The sequence below is a fragment of the Cynocephalus volans genome, chromosome 4 (genome assembly GCF_027409185.1).
Source record: "Cynocephalus volans isolate mCynVol1 chromosome 4, mCynVol1.pri, whole genome shotgun sequence".
NCBI classification, from domain to species: Eukaryota; Metazoa; Chordata; class Mammalia; order Dermoptera; family Cynocephalidae; genus Cynocephalus; species Cynocephalus volans.
In genome coordinates this window covers 113,096,202-113,117,209 of record NC_084463.1, presented here as the reverse complement: position 1 = coordinate 113,117,209, position 21,008 = coordinate 113,096,202, and the positions used below count along the sequence as shown (strand labels likewise).

Below are 21,008 nucleotides of genomic sequence, written 5' to 3'. Positions count from 1 at the left end.
TATCATCTTGAATAAGCCTCATTAACTTTAGTAGTAATTTTTGCCTTGAGCTATACTAGTTTGAGATTCATATAGTTAATCAGCTTTCTTTTGGTAGTGTTTTGCTGGTATATATTTTTCATTCTTTATTTTCAACCTTTCCACGCCTTTATATTTTAGTTGGTTCCATGTCAATAGCACAGAGCGTGAATTCTAAGTCTAAGCTTCTTGGAAGCCAAAGCAAATGAGAGAATATTTACTGAAAAGATAGTCAGGCCATCAGCAGCCTAACTGTTTGCTAGTATGATGGCCTAGATAAATTTGACATATGGGGCATTAAACAGAACAACTGTGTCTTTGAAGGCAGTTTTACTTACTTTAAGGCTTCATGGTCTTACTCAACACTGTGTATTTTTACTGGAATTTTATCAGTTACTCACACTGAATACTTAACAAGAGCTACTTGGCTTTCAATAAGTAGTAGCTATTCTTATTAATATCCTGAAGCAGTAAGGCAGGAAAAAATGACCAGGGGTTCCCACCAAAGTTGTTTGTTCTCCAATCTTACTAGCGGCCTTTATTTACCCTCTCTTTTGCTCCTTTAATCCCTTCACTCAATGATATTAGTTTACCTAGTGTGTCACTCTCTTTGCTGAACTCAAGGTGACTGGGACCCCAGGCACTAACAAAGGATGCTTTTGATGTATTAAAGTGCCTTGTTTTAGAGGAAGAGGTGGAAAGGTGTCACATAGGGAGTGGTAGAGCAAGAAGCACAGGGAGGTGGCTTTTCTATTCTAAATTCTCACCACTTACCAGCTTTTATGACCTTAACAAGGGCCTTAACTTCTCTGGGCCTCAATTTCTGTACTGAAAAATTGGAAATCATTCCTTTTTTCAAGAATATGTGGGTTAGGGCTGGGCAGTCAGTTCAGTTGGTTAGAACACAGCTTTATAACACCGAGGTCCCCCGTACCAGCCAGCCTCCAATGAATAAAAGAAAAAAAAATGTGGGTTAAATCAAATTGTGAAGGTGCCTGGCATGTAGTAAGACTTCAACAAAATGCTACAGTCCCTTCCCTCTGCTCTGAGCAACTCACTGGACAGTGGCATTCCTCCCAAAGCAGGCATGTTGCTTGTTCTGCTCATGCACCCTCCTGTGCCTCCTGAGACTTCAGGCAGGCTTTACTGCAGATTTCAAAGAAACGGGAGAAGCAAGACCTTCTGAGGGCTATTTCACAAACTGAAGGATCCCAGAGTCTCACTGCCAGAAGTCCTTTTCCCCTAAGCCAGACTTCTCATCTAGCCTCAAGCTGCTTACATGGTGCAGTTAGCCAAAATATAGGGCCAAGAGTCCAGGCTAAAGTGTCAGGGTGACCTTATGAGGGTACTTCAAAAAGTCGGTGGAAAAACAGAATTGAAAGATAATACAAATGTTGCCATGAACTTTTTGAGGTACTCTTGTATTTAAGGCTCCACCGCTTACTATAGTGTCATGACATTGAATGAGCTACTCTTTCGCAGCTTCAGGTTGGGGGTAATAAGGTCAATGGGACTACAGTAAGAATTCAAGAACGCAATGTGTATGTACAGCATACCAACATACTTGGCACAGTGTTCAGCACACAGTAAACACATAGTGAATACACATTATGCATGTGCGTGCTGTACACACCTGAATCATGAACCCCACAGTGGAGCTGAGGACAGAGGTTGGGGTTACAGCTCAACATGTGATCCAACTACTGAGAATGAAAGCACCGTGCAGGCAAGAACCATGCAACACTTACCTCTGAACCCCACCCTCTGCTCTATCTCTGGTTCATGGCATGTGCCTGGCAAATTGGGTTAACAACAAATGCTCAATGGTCAGGCTGGTGTGCTTTTTGTTCTATGGCCTCGCTGTAATACCATGGAACATGAGACTTGGCTTCTCAGACTATGTCTGGGATTCACAGACAAGCTGTTCTGCAAAATTTATGTCAATTTTAGTGAAGCACTAAAGAAAAACAGACAGGCAGACTGACTGACCTGTGGGTGTTTTTAAGAAATCCTGTTAGATATAACACCGAAGGTTCCAAATTATTGAGCTTCATGGACATTGTCAGATGGATCAAGGCTTCAACCTTCTTTACTCCATCCTGCATATAATCACCCACAACACATAAAGCACACTTCATTCTCAAAAGTATACACTTTTGCAGATAAGAAAGGTGACCCACACTTTCATTTTCTTTATTTTTCATTGATACCGTATGAATACAAAGTTTCTAGAAAGCTACAAAATGTCTACCACTTTATCAAGAAGGCATCAAAATGTGTCACTTTGCAAAGACATGAAAACACCTGCAGGAACTGACACAAAAATAGCATTTTTAGAGTGATGAAATAATTGCACTTAACTGTCATGGATATTAAAGTTATCACACATATGTACCGCGAAAGCTAGAATACATTTTTTTTTTTTTTACAAAGCACTTTATAAAAAAATTCTCTGCACACAAACCCTATAATTTTCATATAACTATCATACTAAAGATAAATTCACTTTAAAGCCAACACTTAGAACATTTTAAAACAAAAAGGTACCAGTACCTAAACACAGACATTAACAAATACAAGAATACTGTACTGCCAAGAGGTTTAACCAAATGCTTTTTGAAAGTTTCTGCACATAGGTTAAGAAAACACGTGTGAGAATTTGCCCACCCCCTCCCTGTTTCTCCAATCTACCCAAAAGGAACCCAATCACCCAAAGGCAGGTTCCTCAGCCCACTCCCAGCAGCAGTACAATATCAAAGGAACGAACCACCGACCAGATGAAACGCTTAACTTCACAAGCCCATTTATACACGTGACACAAGGACACAGACTGTGAGAATCCCATGAAGTCATGTAGAATGTGAACAAACACACATGGCAAAAACCAATTTACATAAAATTTAAGCTTATTAAAGAATTAAAGGCTATTAAGGTTTATTTTTTAAATGTTACAAAAAAATTTTTGTCATTTTTCAGGCACATACTGTTTTTGTTTTTACTTTTTTTTTCCTTGTCTGCAGTCATGAGCCTATTATAAAAGGCCTACACAAGTAAATCTTTCAAGGAGGTAACAGGGAGATGTGTATTTTTTTGAGAAGTACAATTAGTATCTAATTTACACAGTGAAACTAATCACAGAAAATGACTAATGCAAAAAAAAAAAAAAGAAAAAAGAAAAAATCAGAGACTGGTTTCCAAATATTTATGCCTGGATCCTGTCAGCCTCTCAGAGAAAAGGGAAGGAGAAGCAATCTCCTAATGGGAGGCAGACAAAGCAAGAGCCACCCTGAGAGAGGTGGAACCTAACCCCATTCAATGATGAACCAGAGGGAACGTAAATGCCATTTCACATACTAGCATGATGTAGTGTAGCTACGAGTGACTCAATGCAGACTCACAGAGTAAAACAAGTTACAGCTTAGGGAGCAGGACAATAAATACAAATATTTCATCTTGTTTAATGGCACATGACTTCAGTGAAACCATCCTTTGCAATGCAATAAATTTGAAACACAAACCTTCATTCTTAATGATACTAGCAACAAGTTTATGAGAGAAAACTATTGTCAAACAAAGCACAGTAACAGTTGAAAAGAGAAGCAGGAAAACAAGCATTTGACTAATTTCTTCCAAGTTGCGGTATAGTACTGACAGGGAGCAGCTGGAAATCCAGGCATTTGACTCTAACTTTGCTGAGTAATCTTCCTTTCATTTAATAGTTTTTGTTTTGGCTTGTTTTATGCAGAAATTTCTAAAAATACTCACGACTTGGAGTGGACAGAAATCCCTCCTGAAATCCCCAAGCTCAGAGAAGATATTCTTAAAGACACAGGTAGAGACAGACAGAACATGTGTATTAAGAGTTTAGAGGCTTTCAAAGATGTCTAGTGTTATTTTTAAGTCTATATTAGCAAAGAAAAATTTTTCCTGGCTTCTTTTTGGCTGGTGTTTTTGCTTTCTTGTCCTTTTCACTCCTCGTCCTCACCTCTATCAGTTTACCCAATTTACACAAGGTTTTGATAAATGCCAACACAGACTTTAAAGAGTTGCCCCTTCGAGGGCTGGAACATTCTTCGAAAATGCCGAATTGTGAATGGTGCTCTTTGGAAGTTTCTCACAGCACATTCATACACAACACTCAGAGTCAACATTTTTGCCCTAAGAACACTTCAATTTTAATGACCCTAACTCATTTTTGTTCTGCACTGTCATCTCAGTTTGAGGCTTCCAACTTTCAAAATGGTATCGTTGTGTAAGCCAGATAAGTGCGCACTGTCACTGAATGGAAAAGAAAGTCTCAAGGGAGACTGAACACCAACACGAGGAGAAGGAAGAAGCTGTAACGTCTGTCCACCGGCTGAGATGCTGTCGTTTGTGCGGAAAGTTCCCTCATGCAGATGCAGGGCTGGGTGACAAGCTGGGATGACACACTGGTCGTCAGTGCACACACACACAACAGTCTCTGGGGTCCCTCCTGCTGCAATGTGCGATGGGCGAGTGGTGATGGTGGGGGGTCCCCAATGGCAGACAGACTCGCAGCAGGCGGGGACCATGTCGTGTTCTTGTGAACAGAGGCCTGTGGTTGGTTTCTCATCCCGGTAAACCAAAGGCATTATGGTGATCTCAAAATATTTTTGGTCTCTCTACAAATTATCGTTATTATGGCAGCACTTTTCTAAGCTGGAATCTCAAACCAAAGGCACTTTCATGCTAGAGTGCAGAAGATTCACAAATAGCTAAGTATTTGGTCATGGATTTAAAAGGCAACATTAAAAGTACAATTTGCTTTTCATAGTAAACTACGAAGTTGCAACCTCTCCTTTTGGTATATACATTTGAGAGTGCAGTCAGAGAACTGATGATTCGTGTTCAGTTTCAGATTTTAGACCAAGTAGTCAGTTTCCCATTGAACTGGAGAAAAAATGGGCTTAAAAAACAAAAATGGAAATAATTTTTGCTTGTTCTGTTTCAAATATTGGGCCAATTAGTAAATGAACATGGAGAACAGGTGTAAGAAAAGGCTGGCGGCACGACTACAGTATTACTAAGGCACTGCTTACTGGAACACTTTGGCAGCTCTGAATTGAAAACTTCCTAAAAAAGTAACAGTAGTAAGAGAAATGCTTCCAGCTTACAAAAGAGCTCACAGTTCCGAGGCAGCCTTTTGCACTGCACACCCTACATGCAACGTCTCGAAGATTTAAGGCTTTTCAGAAATGACATGTGCAGGGCTTTGCCACAGAAACATCAACATAAAGAAATAAGCAATGCAGACACATCCTTCTAACGTCACAGGTGTGAACACCAACAAACAGAAGTAGTTCTACCCTTCGTTAGGACTAGTGTAGTGTACCAAAGCATATACAAAATTACACAAATGATATGTACCTGGTTTGTAAAATTGACTGTCATCTCATATGACTTAAATAATTTAGGTTTGTACAAAAACAACTGCTAACGCCACCACAGAATTGAAACCTAATGAATACTTGGGTTTAAAAGTCACTTGGGGACTTTTAACACCAAGTGCTTGGAATGGGGACTGTTTTGGGCTGGTCTGAGTGCAGGACTTTGCTGCTGGGATGCTTATCAAATAGAAATTGGACTCAGAGCCTGTGGCAGGTGAATTACCCTCCGAGTACATGGAAAAGAAAAAGGCTCATCAGCTTTCCTATCTGTTGTGGGTGCCTCAGAGCACTACGGTCAGACAGGACACTCAGTGTGAGAGGCAGCAGCAGGGGACACTGTGCTTTAGCACAGGGGGATTCTGAGCTCCCCCTTTCTTCTGAACGACCCTGTCCACACATTCTTAGGGATCATTTAAGCATACAGCACCGATGAAGAACAGCCTCCACCAGAAGAGGCCAAGGATTAAAGTGGCAGAAGCCCTGGGAAAATCCTCACCCTTATTTTGTCACTAACCCGTGGGGTGTGTGACTTTGGTGAGTGATCTCCCCTCTGAGCCTCAACTTTTTCATCTGCAAAACGAAGGAGAGGAGCTTGTGCTCTGTTTTAGCTCAAGAAAGAAAATTTTATAAGCCCTCTTCCGGAACTGATCCCTCCCTCATCCACCCCTAAAGATAAAAAGAAATGTTCAGAGGTTTCAATAAATCCTACAAACAGCGGTGACTGTAAGGCAAAAAGCAGAAGATGCCCAGAGGAAATATACTGAAATGATTAAAGGTTTAATGAGACCCATGAGCTTATGAGAAATAATAAAAATTGCTGGGATTCTTTTTTTTTTTAACTCCAGTGAACTAAAGGATGAAGATCAAATCAGAAACACTCTTTAAATAGGTGTGAGTTGATTATAGGGATGAGAGTGATCAGCTGTTCCAACTTCCCCAGGGATGAGTGGAAGAATACTTGTAGCAAGAGAGACAGTTACAAAACAGAAGTTTTGAAACAGGAAGAAACATGGACACAATGTCACTTCATTAATATTCCCACCTGCCTCTTGATAACCTGAAACAAGGCTCCCAGGAGAGAAGCTTTCACAGGTGAAATGGAAGGGAAAACAATCTCAAATGTGGTAACTGTGACCTGTAAGATCTAGGGCAGCAGTGGAGTCATTTTGCACCCCAAGGGACATTTGGCAATGTCTACAGACATTTTAGGTTGTGAAAACTGGGGGAAGGGGTGCTACTGGTACTACCTGGTAAAGGCCAGGAATACTAGTAAACCTCCTGTAATGCACATGATAGTTCCACACAACAAAGAATGATCTGATCCAAACATCAATAGTGCTGAGATCGAGAAACCCTTGTCTTGGATAGCTTGGACATTCTGGGATTCAAGGACATGTTCTGCAGAAATCCTGGTTTCATTTTAGGTCTCGCACTAAAATGGAAATGAATGCCAACAGACCAGAGCCCAATTCTTCAGCTCCTCCTTGTGTAGGCTGCGGAAAACTGGCCTCCAAACTCTGCAGTGAAAGCACAAGACTTCCCTGAAACAAACCTGGTATTGGAGGGTCACCAAGAGATAGAGCACCCGGAAGAGCACGGTAAGGACAGGCCTTTGGAAAGGCGCTTTTGTGGTTTGGAAAGATTTTATGAGAAAGAGAGAAGACTTCCATACAGAATACAGGACCAAAGAGAGACTGGCATTAGATGTTATGACACAAATTCCACCCAAGGGTCTAATTTGGAAGAAACATAGAGAGGCCCCAAAGTTTTGGGTAACTGGACCAACAGTTAAGATAGGGAAATACCTATCTTAACTTCAGAAGAACAAGATAGGAAGTAAACTTTTAAAATCTTTATTTTTTTTTTGGAGGCTGGCCAGTATAGGGATCCTAACCCTTGACCTTGGTGTTACAAGGCTGTGCTCTAACCAACTGATAAAAATCCTAGAAATATTTTAAGAGCAAAAAGTAATCCTCGCGGTCAATCCTGTAAACCCAGAGAACTACAAAGGTATTCAGCAGAAGCAGACGTGGCTGGTGAAGCATCAGGGGCCCAGCCTGACCCTGCAAGGTCAGCAGACTGGGGTGTGACTTTCTCTGCAGCCAACAGAGTTATCCTCTAGCTGCTCATCCTGGATCCTGGTCTTTTTGTGCTTTGAAAAGGAAATTCCAAGAGCCCTCCTGGCAGCATAGAAGAGCTCCATTCCTGGGTGGGAACACGAATCAGGTATCTGTCCTCCTGAAATTCTGGGATGGCCTGGCTTTTAGCCACATAAGACCATTTGCACCCAGCCATATAGTCCTGGTCCTTGGAGAGAATGGGAGTTCTCTTGAGGAAAGATGCGAGAAACACAAGTCATTGTAAATGTGATGACTGTGAAAGATGCTTAAATGTTAGCTTGGATGGAAAACCAGATGAGAGGCTGGCTTGGAACCAGGGTGCAAACGGTAGTCTCTTCATGGAGGAAAGAGCAGCCCTACCCTGCTGGTTTATCAAAGTGATGTGCATTCCAAATGTGGACAGCTTTGTACTTCCTTCTCTCATCTTCCCAGTGGCCAGTGATGTGTCTGGGAGAGGTCAGGCTTAGGCCAGTGTTTTTCTGATTGCCAGCCACACCCTCATGCTCATTACCACAAGATGCTGACCAATGTACAAGCAAGGTCAGAGCAGATAGATGGTGGGACAGGGAATGGGGGGGGGGAGGTAAGCTGCCTGGAGGTGGTATAACTAAGTTTTCATTTTCTAGCTTGGTGGAAAAATCTTTACATGATGTACAACTTACGAAACTTATTTCACTTTCTATTGTGATACATATTCCTAACAGGTATAAAGACATCATTTTCTTTTAGGAAGGTGGGGGTGAGGGGTATCCCCCTGTGCCCTCCCCAGTAAAGCACATATGAAAATAACCCCAAATACGTGTCTACATCAAACCAACTCTGTCTGGGCAATACTTTGGAATATTTGGATTAGAAAGTTGAATCTCTCTGGGAAAGAGAACCTCCTGGAAAGAGAAATAAGCCTGTTTGAAAAGGTCAGAGAGAGATAGCTGGGCCTCTTAAACTAACTCATACAAGTGAGTACTGTGAGTTACTGACAGACGTCAAGGAAACAATGTCCTTAAAGAGAATGCATTTAAGTCTACAGACATGAATTGAGAAATACATACATATCAGCACCTAGCAAACTAATGACATTAAATAGATGTTCAACGAATGTGCTGAATAACTATATATGTATGTATGTATACATCTATACAAATACATACACATAGAGCTATAGTTATAGCAGGCTATTATGCATATTGGATCACCAGAAATAAAGAATTTATCCACAGGCTGGTGAAGATGCTTACAATTTTGGGGGGAACAGAGATGCTAAAACTGATGAGCCTTTTACTTGTTTGGTCGAGAAATTTTCTCCCAGCCACAGGATTCTCTATATTTTGCAGTGCACAGTGCAGTATTCATGCCAATTTTTAAATTTTGTTATTAAATTTCAGTGGTTCAAATATTTATTTATCTTAATAAAAAATTTGGTTCTCCATATAAAATATAACTGCACACAGAAGACTATAAACATTGTTAAGTTTAGATTTTTCAGTATTTATCTACTTATTGCAAAAAAAGCCATCTTTTCATTAAATAATCAATCATCACATTAGTACAATACAATTTTATATTTTTAAATATACTATATATGTTAAGGATAAGGGGTGAAGTTCCTTTGTGATACCTGTTCAAGAGTTTAATGGATTAGGATATTAGTTTAAACCTTGAGGAAAAAAGTACAAATTTGTCTCATTAGGGTATTTCTACCAAGCATTTCTTAAGGCTACAGTTTAACATTTGGTTTCAAAAAGAAAGGTTTCATTTAAAAAATAATTTAGTGAATTACATTCTTTCATAACTTCCACCCTAATTAGTTACAAAGATAAGTCTAAAGATTCTTAGTTTTGTGTACTAATTTACATTTATATTTAAAGATTAATTTTACTTGTATCTTAAAACAAGAATTTTATGTTGGAAAAAAGAGAACTAAATACATTTGTATAAAGGCTGTAAGTGTCCCATGGCAAATGCTTTGTCTCAATATTTTCTACCACAATTAGAAACAGATCTCTGCAGAGAGAGACTTAGGTTGTTAAGGTTCACCTTTCCCGAGGAATTGTGGGCTGCAGATCTGAAGAACACATAGAAACAACTTGATTTCTCTTTTTTACAACTGTACCAGAACTTCACAGCTACAATGATAGTATGAACACATGAAAAAATGACCACTCAAACAGGACTTAGAAAAGTTGGGGTGACCTCGGGGCCAGGGCACCACCCTGTGTGGTGAGGTTTACAGTCAGTCATTCAATAATGGAGAGAGTGTGTGTGCACATATGTGTGTGTGTATATACAGATATCTATATATATAAATAACCATGTTCAGTCCTTTACAAGCCTGTAAATATGATGCTGTGCTCCATGTTCACTATTTGAAACTTCAAATACACAGGCCATGCAGAGGAGAGTTTCTTGTGTATCCCTGTTTGTTACCACCTGTTAAAATAAAAAAAAAGCACATATATATAATACCACATGGATGAAAACAAATTCTACCTGTGCCATGATGACTATGATTTAATTGGAGAAGAACAGTCCTAAGTCCACCCAGTGGATTATTAGGTATCTGTTCAGCCTCACTCTGTGGGTCTGACATGAATCCCTCTAAACTGGGTACTATACGTAAGAAAGACCTTACAGAGCGAGTCTCGCCCAAAATCTGAGCCCAGAAGAGACCACAGAAATTAGTGTGCTTTTTGACTGATTTCTTTACAATGAAGAGAATTTCCCGTAATTCTGTCCCACAAGACAAATGTTTATCATAGGACCTTTTCTCCTATCTTATTTTATTCTCATTTATTTATTTATTTATTTATTTATTTATTTTGACCGGTAAGGGGATCGCAATCCTCGGCACGGTGTGGTCTGCACCACGCTCAGCCACTGAGCACACCAGCCATCCCTATATAGGATCCAAACCCGCGGCCTCAGCGCTACCAGCACCGCACTCTCCCGAGTGAGCCAGGGGGCTGTCCCCTATCTTATTTTATTTTTAATTGACAAATAATAATTGTATATATTTATGGGGTACAATGTAATGTTATGATACATGTATACATTGTAGAATGATTGAATCAGGCTAATTAACATATTTATCCCCTCACATACTTATCATTTCTTTGTGGTGAGCACATTAAAATCTACTTCTTTTCCTATCTTATTCTTAAACTTTTGCTAGATTTCATTTCACAGTAGCCAATAGCAAATATAGCTCCATGAATATCTTGCTCACCACCACACCTGCAGTGCCTGGACTTAGCAAAACACATGTCCAGTGAGGGAACAGCGGTATGGGTAGAACCACATCCCATGACTTCTTCTCACTGATACAGGCTTCACCTTTCAAAATGCATTCTGAAACACGCATCAATCCCTCTTGAGTGGCATCTCTGGAATCCCTCTTCCTCATGCCCATGGCCTCAGCTTTCATGCAGATCTTGAGCTCTCTGGCCCAAGTCACTGCAGCCTCCTCCCCACCAGACCCTGCTGCTTTCCTCTCCTCAATTGGTCTCAATTCCCCCTGCCATTCTCCGAAGGAACTCTCTAAAAGCAAACCTAATGAAACTTCCCCACGCAAAACGCCTCAATGATTCTGTTACTTCTGTGTTTTATTAGGCCAGCGCAGTGTTTGAAAATGTCTTGAATTTGAGAGCCAACTCCAGTTTGTCGTAGGTCTAACTTTGCCAGATGTATCGGGCTACTTTACCCACTTAATTTCCCTTGCCTGTAAGGCATCCAAGTTCATGACTAAAGAAGAAAGCCTCACAGTACTTCTAATTTTCCCATCATAGCATGCTGTACAGTCTGTAAGTAAATATAGATTTGTGTAATTTTTTTAATGTCCATTTCATCCAGTGGACTGTTAAGTTCCTGAAGAACAAGGACACTGTTTCCCAGTAACTAGCTTAGTGCATGGCACACAAAAGTCATATAACAAATAAGAAAATTCACACAATAGCCAACATATATATTGGGTTGGCTACACATCTACTTGGTATTAAATGTGTTACACAGAGGATCTCATATAATATCATAACTCTGGGTGGGTGGTGTTATTATTCTCCTTTGACAGAGGAGGAGCTGGGGGGTTAATTTGTTCAATGTTGCCTATTTACCTGGCAGACTTCTCTCCACTGCTTCTTCCTCAGGAAGCCTTCCTGACCTGCTGGACTAGGCCAAATCCTCCTTAGCACCAGCCCCTCTGCCATACATCAGCCACAGTTCTAGTTCACATTCATCTTGGGATGACCTGGTGAGTGCCCGTCTCCCTCAGCAGACCCCAAGAAGGCTGCCCTGCCTGTCTAGTTCCCCATAGCATCCCCACCACCTCGCACTAAGTATGCACTCATGGAATGCCCTGTTTTGGGGTATCTGAAAACTGTCTGCTTACTGGTCAAGGCAACATAAACATCATCTTTGAATATCCCCCCTAATCCCCAGCTCACTCTGTACTTCCATGGTACATGTTTCACTCGTACTCTACAGCCATCATTGCCTAGTACTGTAATGCTTTATCTACCTACTTCATTAGCCCTACCAAGCTGCAGGTTACTAGGGGACAGGCATTATGTTTTATTTGCATTGTATTCCAGCAACTAGTACAATCTCTCCACAGTTTAGCTGAAAGAATTAAAATATTTTCAATGACAACCTTTGAGGTGGAGAGTGTAGACTTGAGCTTTTTTTTTTTTAATGGAGGTGGAAACTGAGATCAAAAGACTTAAAATGACCTGCCCAAGGTCATAAAATAGAGTTGAGGCTTAAACCTAAGTCTTCTGATTTCATGACCATAAAATATCCTGCAAAGTTTCTTTTCTATCAATTTGTCTTAATTTATGTTTAACACAGGCTCTGTGACCTCGGCTAGGCCTAAAATTCCTTATTATAAAAGGCAAATAAGAATGACCTTATAGTTTTGCAGTGAGAATTTCATAACATAACATTTTCAAAGGGTCTAGCACAGTTCTTGGAACCTCTACTTTCTATCCTACCTACTTGCAAACTTTCTTTAAAACAATACATTTGATTTAGGGTTCGTGATTGAGATTCAAAAGAAGAAAAGAGAAAAAAATGTTTCTATCAGTTTATATGTCTGAATGCAACTTCCAAAGACGACAGAAATACTTGGCCCACGATTCAGTTGCTGTTGCTAGGGCCCTGCATCTACAGGTTCAGCTCAATTCCTGAATCATCCTCATGAAATCAGATAGTCTAGCCCACCAGCCAGCATGGTCTGGAACTGGTCTTGGTGACACAGGCTTCGTATCCAACGTACCTCATAAAATACCTCCAACTTTGCCCAGTAACTGCCACACTGGATATGTTCCTACACTCCTATTCCTGAAGAAGAGCTGGAAAGTGCAACTTCTCCTGTTCATTAATTAGATGATTTTGTTTTCATAATCCAGGAGCACTGGCTTAATTTCAGTTTTTCTAAAGCTAAAATATTCATTCTAGCAGATATTTATTGATAGCTATTAAGTCTTCCTATCAAAGGAATTTATTTAGCTGCTTAATGACACATTTTGAAGTTTACCTAACCTCATAAGTTCTCTGGATGGCTATTCTGGTTGAAGTCACATGTTCTAAAGGAGCATTACTTGACATAGGTACATGGGCTTTGTGAGTAACAGGTGCTTTAACATTTTTCCAGGCCAGATTTTTCTCAGCTGTGCTCTGTGAGGTAGAGTTTAGGGACTGAGGACATCTTTAAAGTGCAGAAACAGACTCAGAACCCATTCTTAACAAACAGCTAAGACTCCCTCCAAGTGAAGCAGGGCGGCCATCCACTCAGAGTTTTGGTTAATTCCTGAGGCTACTTAAAGTCCCTAACAGGATGCCACACTCACCTTCTGCTCATCTGAGTGCTAAGGTGATGCACCTGTTCTAACACAGCAACACCTAGTTGACAAGTGTCTGCTACCTGCCAGCACCCCAAATCTGGAACTGCTCAGTGTTCACCAAAAGACCATTAGAGAAAAGGATGCTTACGAATAGTTATTAAAGAACATGTATTCCAAACTTTCCCCCAGATTGCTGGTTTCTAAATTTTAGAGGGACATGGGCACATCTGAGAACCCACTGAGATTCTCTCCCTGGAATAAATGAACATTATATGCAAAATGATCTGCTTGACAGTTGCAAGCCAGTCATGTGTCTGTGAACAGACTCCCCGCAGCTTGATGTGCCAATCTCCTGCAGCAGTGGGTCTCCACCCTGGCTTCACAGTAGGACTACCTGGGGAGTGCTGAAAATAAAAAACAGGATGGTGGACCCCACCCTCAAGGATTCTGATTTTATTCAGCTGGGGTAGGGACCAGGCCTCAGATTTTTTTAAGCTTCCTGGATAAATACAATATGCAGAGAATTTTTAATTCTTAAATTTTATTTATTTATTTTTATGGTGGTACACAGGAGCTGGCTTCCACTGGCTCATGAAAGTTACTGTTAAATATTAAGGAATTTCATAAGCCAGACAACCATTGCTACCTTTAAATTGCTCATGGAAGGCATATTTATTCCATGGAAATAGGCAAAAGGTATATTTCAGGGATTTTTGGGGGGAGATTGGAAATGAGCCCCCCCTTTTTAAAAAAAACAGCACATCACCGATTAAGAATCATTGTCCCAATGGAGCTAAAAGTACCAGGTAAAGAATTTCTGCTCTAAGTATTCTAGTTCTTAATCCTACTGACAAAGAGTAATAAAGTAGGCCTTTGAGGGCTAAGTATTCTCCCACAATATAGCCTTCGTGCCCCTTTTAGCAAAATTGTTTCCAACAAGTTTTATTTTGGCATTTTTCCTTTGGTTTAATCAAGGAATGTTACTTTTTTCTTAAATGAACCTCATAAAACCCATTTCTGTATATTTTGAGGATGACACTGTTCCTAATAACCTTCCCAAATCCCCCAGATGAAGCCCGCAGGAGAAATTTGTTTTAAAGTTAAATATTAGGGGAAAACACACACACACAACACTGTCCAGGGGAACTGGAAAGTTTTACTGTGATGGATCATGAGCACTGCTGTTTTTTCTTTCCTTTTAGCTGTCCATTAAGCTTTTCTCCCCTTCCTAGTCATTGCATTCTAGTCTAATTTAAATTTCTCCTGGTAATGAGAATTTACATTTTGTTATCTTAATGCATGTTACTTCTTCTAAGGCCTTGCAAACCCTTCATGAAATGAGTCAAGGTATGTCTGAGGTACACACCTACTACTCAGCTTTTGCCTCATTTATGATTTGCATACCACGTTGCCGCTGAGACTCAAACTTGGCTAACACTGGAATTACTGGGGGAACTTTAAAAAGTACACATGCCTGGATCTTATCCTCAGACATCCCCATTTAACTGATCTAGGATGCAGCCTGGGTATCCGGATTTTTCAAAGTTCTCTAGCTCTTTGTACTGTGCAGCCAAAGCTGAGAACCCAGGGCCATCTCTTCTTATTGCCCACCTGAATTCCAGTTCTGCCAAACTTAGAAACCCCAGCCAGTTGAGAGCTCTTCTCTTCTACAGACTCGAGCCCAAATCCAGCCCAAGTTTGCCCTATGGATGCTGTGAATTCAACTGCAGACTGACCACAGGGGAGCCAATTCAGTAGCCTGGTCAGCACTCTTGGCCTGAGCCTCCCGGACCCACATTCCTTACTTTCTCCAACAAGCCTCATGGCAGAGTCTGTGGCAGAGTCTGCCAAAACAGGAAAGAGAGGAAACCATTACCAATAAAATTGTGAAGTTTTCCAAAACACTGTTCATCATATATTTCTCTGGTAAATGTTTGAGCTTGTGGATGAAGTTGATCATATATTCACACATCGGGGAGCGGTTTATTCGGTATACAAATCGGCCATTCTCAAACCTTGCATACTCCGTCTATGGAGAAAAAAGGATGCGAGAATTTTAACATTTTTGACTTCAAAATACATGAAACAGATATTACTGCCTGAAAAACATTTTACTTTTTCAACATAATCTGCTATATCCTGTATTACTTATGTAGTTTACTTAATTTTTAAAAAATCCTATCTCCAAACTTACTGCCATACACAGAATCCATTATTTTTCTGGAAATTAAAAAAAAAAAAAAAATTGGAAAGATAATAGCTTAAAGATAAGTTTGACAGATGCTTTGAGCAAAGGGCCAAAAATATATAACAATCTACTTAATGATTCTTTACGTGGAGAAGATCTGTGAGAGTAGACCACAGCAAGTTACGATTCTTTAAAGAGCCCCAGAAAATCCTTCCTTACAGTGATAAGGCTTCACAGGCCAACAACCAATACAGCTAATTTTTCTACTTAAGGAAAAACTAGTTACTTCACACTAATCATGAGCTCCTGAATGTTAGGGAGAGAGGAAGTGAGGAGAGGGGCAGGAATACTACTATATATAAAGTTTGAAGATCCCATTGGAGTGCTTAGAGATAAGAAACATGCTCCTAGATAACCTTAGATCACAAAATACGTAAAAAGGAAATTAAAAACTATCTAAAGAGCAATGAAAAGGAAAATGGTTTACATCAAAACTTATGGGACGCAATGAAACTATACTTGAAGGAAGCTTGAGGAAACAGCCACATGGGTCTTAATCATTAAAGATGAAAAATTCCAGAACTAAATACACATCTTAAAAAATTGGGGAAATAAAACCCCACAAAATAAACCAAAACCACAAAGAAACCAAAGGAAACCGGGAATAGGAAATTAATAAAGATAAAAGCTCAAATCAATGAAACTGATATTTAAAATGTAGACAGAATAAATTTTAAAACTGGCTCTTTAAAAAGACAAAATAAACCCTTCACACACTTAAAAAGGAGAAGAAAGAGAAGAGGCAAAACCACAATTACAGCAGAGATTAGAAGATACATAAGAGGTTACTTCACATAATTCTAAGCCAAAAAAAAAAGGAAAATGCACTAGAAAGCCATTTAGAGATCTACAGTATGAAGACCACAAAGGATACAAAATTTCAGTTAGATAAGAAGAATGCTTTCAAGAGATCTATTGTAAAACTTGGTGACTACACTTAATAACAATGTATTACATTCTTGAAAATTGCTAAGATTTTAAGTGTTCTCAGCACACAAAACGGTATGTGAGGTAATGCATATGTAACTCAGCTCGATTTAGCCATTTCACAATGTACACATATTTCAAAACATTACATTGTACACAATATATACAATTTCTATTTGTTAATTAAAAATAAATAAATGCTTAAAAGAAGAAAAAAAAGTATAAATACCAAATAGTTTCACAGGTACATTTTATGTAAACTTTAAAGAATAGTTATTTCCAGTGTTATTTAAACTATGCTAGGCCACAGAAAAAGGTAAGCATCCCAATTCTTGTTATGAAACTAATGTACATTCAATATTGGAATTTGATAAAGAGATTATAAAAAGTATAGACTAATATCACTTATGAGATGTAAAAATTCCATGCAAAATATCAGCAAATAGAATCCAGCAATGTACCTGAAGCAGGACTTTCTTTAAAAATGCAGTGGTGGGGGCCGAGCCCGTGGCGCACTCGGTAGAGTGCTGCGCTGGGAGCGCGGCGACGCTCCCGCCGCGGGTTCGGATCCTATATAAGAATGACCAGTGCACTCACTGGCTGAGTGCCAGTCACGAAAAAAAAAAAAAAAAAAAAAAAATGCAGTGGTGGTTCATACACAGAAAATGTATTAACTCAACTTGTTATGTCAACAAATTGGAGAAAAATCATATAGCAAGAGTCACTGAAAAATCATCTGATAAAATATTGAAGATATTACTATTAAAAATCATAAGTAAAATAGGAATAGAAAGAAAGCACTTAAATATGTAATAAAGACCATTTATAAAAACCAACAGTAAATGTAATCCTAAGTGGCAAAACAGCAAAACTATTGCTACCAACATCAGTAACTATACAAGGATACCTACCATACTATTTCTTTATATAACTGTATCGAAGTTTTTATCAAACAAAAAGAAATTAAAAAGAAATAAAATAATCCTTTTTTTGGGGGGGGGGCCACTGAGATAATATGCATATGAATAGAAAACCCAAGAATCTAGGGAAAAAACCACCAGAGTTATATAAGAGAATTTGCTAAGACATCCATATTGAAGATAGATATGCAAAATCCAAGAGCTTATCTCCATTCTAATTAGAATCTAGAAATAAGAAATTGCAACAAATTATAATTGTATAATATTTGGAAATATATTTAACAAGAATGGGAGAAATCTATATGATAAAACCTATAAAATCTTATTACAATACACAAAATAAGATGAAATGCAAATAGGTTCTTGATTGGAAAGATTTAGTATCAATAATATACCAATTTTTCCCAAAATAATATCTAAATCTAAAGAGATTACAATTACTTTGCTCAAACACAATTTTTGTTTTTCTTTATATTTTAAAAATAATCTCGGGGCTGGACAGTTGGTTGGAGCGCAGCCTTGCAACACCAAGGTCAAGGGTTCAGATCCCTGTACCAGCCAGCCACCAAAATAAGTAAGTAAGTAAATAAATAAATAAAATAAAACAAAACAAAATAAAATCAATCTCATTATTTGGAAGAATAAATGCTGGCTTCTAGCTTAGAAAACATATGGAAAAGAATAGTGAGGTTGACTTGCCTCACCAGATATCAGAACTATAAAGCCACTGTAATCAAATCAACATGGTATTGGAATACGTAGAGACAAACAGAGGGTGGAATAGAATACAGACTCCAACAACAGCTCCCAATATATACGGTAACTTAAATGGGACAGATCTATGTAACTGAAACAGGATGAATCACTTAATGAATGGTTTTAATACAATTGCCTATGTGTTTAGAAGAAAAGGTAAGCAGATGACCATTTCACACCAAATGCAGACATACATTCTAAATAAATTAACGGCTTAATGTAAAACTCCACCTGCCACACTCACATCATCTTCTCCATGAAAATTCCTGGGATTTTATCAGTCAAAAGCAACCTCTCCCTGCATCTCCTGAATTTGCCTAGAGCTTTGTGTGTATCACCTGAGGGCACCATGAAGAGTAATTTGAAATCTGGGAAACTGAGTAACCTGTCTGGTTCATCTTTTTTCACATGCACCTGTCTGGGCAGGGAAGTCCATCTAAAGAGAACATCCCTGGCAACTTGGCTATTCATTCACTGACACTGTCTGACACTACCTTCCAAATTCCCAACCACCCACATGTAACTTTGCTTCCTTCTTTGTGGAGGAGATGGAACTCATCTGGTGCCAGGTCTCCCTGCCCTGTCTCCCTTCTCACCCACCCTCTCCTTGGGCTTCCCAGACCTTGTGTTGAGCCAGTTCCCTTCCTCCCCACTCCATTTTTGTCCACTGTTCCTCTGTTTGTGTCTGCTGCTGCTGTTCTCCAAATTTAATTCTCATTCCCGTGTTCCTGTTACTTCTTCTCTGCGGCTAGCTCTCCATTTCCACAGCTTTAATTATCCTTCATTCTTAGGATTCCCAATTGATATTTTCAGTCTTTATTTGTCTCCCAAATCCTAGTCTTGCATCTATAATCATTCCCTATTTCCTCCTGACCACCTTATTTCCTATGTCGGCTGCTGCCAGTACTGTCCTTCCAAGTATAAAATGTAAGCATGACCTTTGACTCTTCATCCTCTTTAATGCTTAATATCCAGTCAGTTTCTAAGTTCTATTAAAAATGTCTTACTGGATTCTCACTGCCATCATTTTAGCAAAGCCCATGACCCTTGAGCTTAAATTGACCATCTAAGTCAACTTGCCTATATCTTTTCCCAGCATAACCTCCCTTGACATCACTTTCACGCATGCCAAACCCTCTCTGCCCAGCCCAAGCTCTTAAACAACATGCCCTCATCCTTGTCTCCCCCCTTACATCCTCAGCACAAAGTCTTTGTCACAGTCAGGTTGGGCTTCTGCACCTGGGAGGGTTAGGTCCACTGCAAATAAAAACTGCTCACTAAACGTGAATCAATTGGGTAAATGGTAGAAGACATGGGAAATGCACCTCTAAAGGGAGTGGCAACTATAAATGTTATGCACACAAAGCAACTCACCCTGATAAAACACACACATTTTTTAAAAGGAGAGGCATGAAATACAAGAACCATAAATAGATATTTAATGTCAATTATATAATGAAATACATTTAAAACAATTAAAATTAAGGGACTGGAAACAGCAAAAGCAGCAGTATCAAAGTCAAGGGTCAGTGTTTTAGAAGGCAGGTGCCAATCAGCTGAATACCACCTTTACTGTTGCCTACACTGTCTGGGAGTGCCCTTGGGCCTGGGGGTAGGCTGGGTAAGGCGTCATTCTGAGAGGCGGCAGGGCCTATCTCAACCCGGCTTCTATAGCAGGCACCCTGTGAGGCCTCAGGCAGAGGCGAACAGTGCTGGCTGGCCAGGGCAGACATAGATGTCTTGCATGGGACTTTCCACTTGCTTTCTTTCAGGGGCTTCCAAATCACTTTGCCTTTTTAGAAGCAATAGGATAAAGAAGTGGGAGGGGAAGAGACATCAAAAAGTACAACAGTCTGCCCCATGAATGAAGGTTCTGGTAGACAGGGGCCAACTTACCTCTACTTTTTCTACTACTTGCTTCCCAAAGGAGCAAACTTTGGTGGAACAGGTGACTGTCATATTTTCAGAACTCTCGTACTGACTGGTTACACCATAAAAAGCCCCGGCATCATCTTGAATATTGCAGTTTAAATCAGCCTGTTGGAAAGGAAACGGATGTGGGGTTATTTTCTCATCCCAGGAGTCATGGCACCAAGCAGCAGTTGTCAGGGTGAGACCTCCATGTGGCTGAGCGGAGGGGAGGGCTGGCTCGGGGAGATGGGGAGGTGATGCTCACCTAGAAGCAAGTTCAATGCCCATCATTTTTTGAAGAGGGCTCTAATCTGGGCAGTCTTCCCTTGAAGGGACATGCTACTTGAATAGAATTGTTTTACTTTCTTGCCTTCAGTATCAGAATACTGCGCCCTCACAATAAAAGATCCACGAGGTCTTTGAAACATGTGCAGAAAGCAGGATATGACTGGATTCATACTTACTAATCTTTAGAGATAGTTAAAATAACAGAAGATTGCAGCAGACTAGCTATTTGTTATATATGTAAAAATGGAAACTTTACTAAAAATTATAGCAGATGGAGGGGAAATGGTTCCTATTAAAGACTGGCTTACAAAGATGCTAAGTAATTAGCACAAATTGCCACTCATTTAACACATTTTGAATAAGTACCTACTATGTGAGGTTCATGTTAAAGACACTGTATTGGACGTGGCTACAACCTAACATAGGAGGTAGGCACACAAAGTAACTACCTTTCAGATAGAAAGTAAGTAGCACATCAAAGGTAGAATTTCGACAATGGAAGGCATTACTTTCAAGATCTTAGTTTAGGGATGGTTAAGATTGGCACATTTAGAAAATGTGGCTAAGGGATAGTGTGG

General features: G+C 39.6%; 1 protein-coding gene across 7 annotated transcripts in view; it reads right to left on the bottom strand.

The window, feature by feature from the left end:
* Positions 1–2,167: 2,167 nt before the first annotated feature.
* Positions 2,168–21,008, bottom strand: part of TEAD1 (TEA domain transcription factor 1) — a 247,965-nt gene continuing 229,124 nt past the window's right edge. For all 7 annotated transcript variants that reach the window (XM_063094532.1, XM_063094531.1, XM_063094530.1 and 4 more), the window contains 3 exons: positions 20,128–20,268; positions 15,257–15,409; positions 2,168–9,973 (listed from right to left, as the gene is read on the bottom strand). In XM_063094532.1, coding sequence (XP_062950602.1) covers positions 9,860–9,973; positions 15,257–15,409; positions 20,128–20,268 — 408 coding nt within the window. In that variant the 3' untranslated portion in view covers positions 2,168–9,859. The remainder of the gene's footprint in view (positions 9,974–15,256; positions 15,410–20,127; positions 20,269–21,008) is intronic.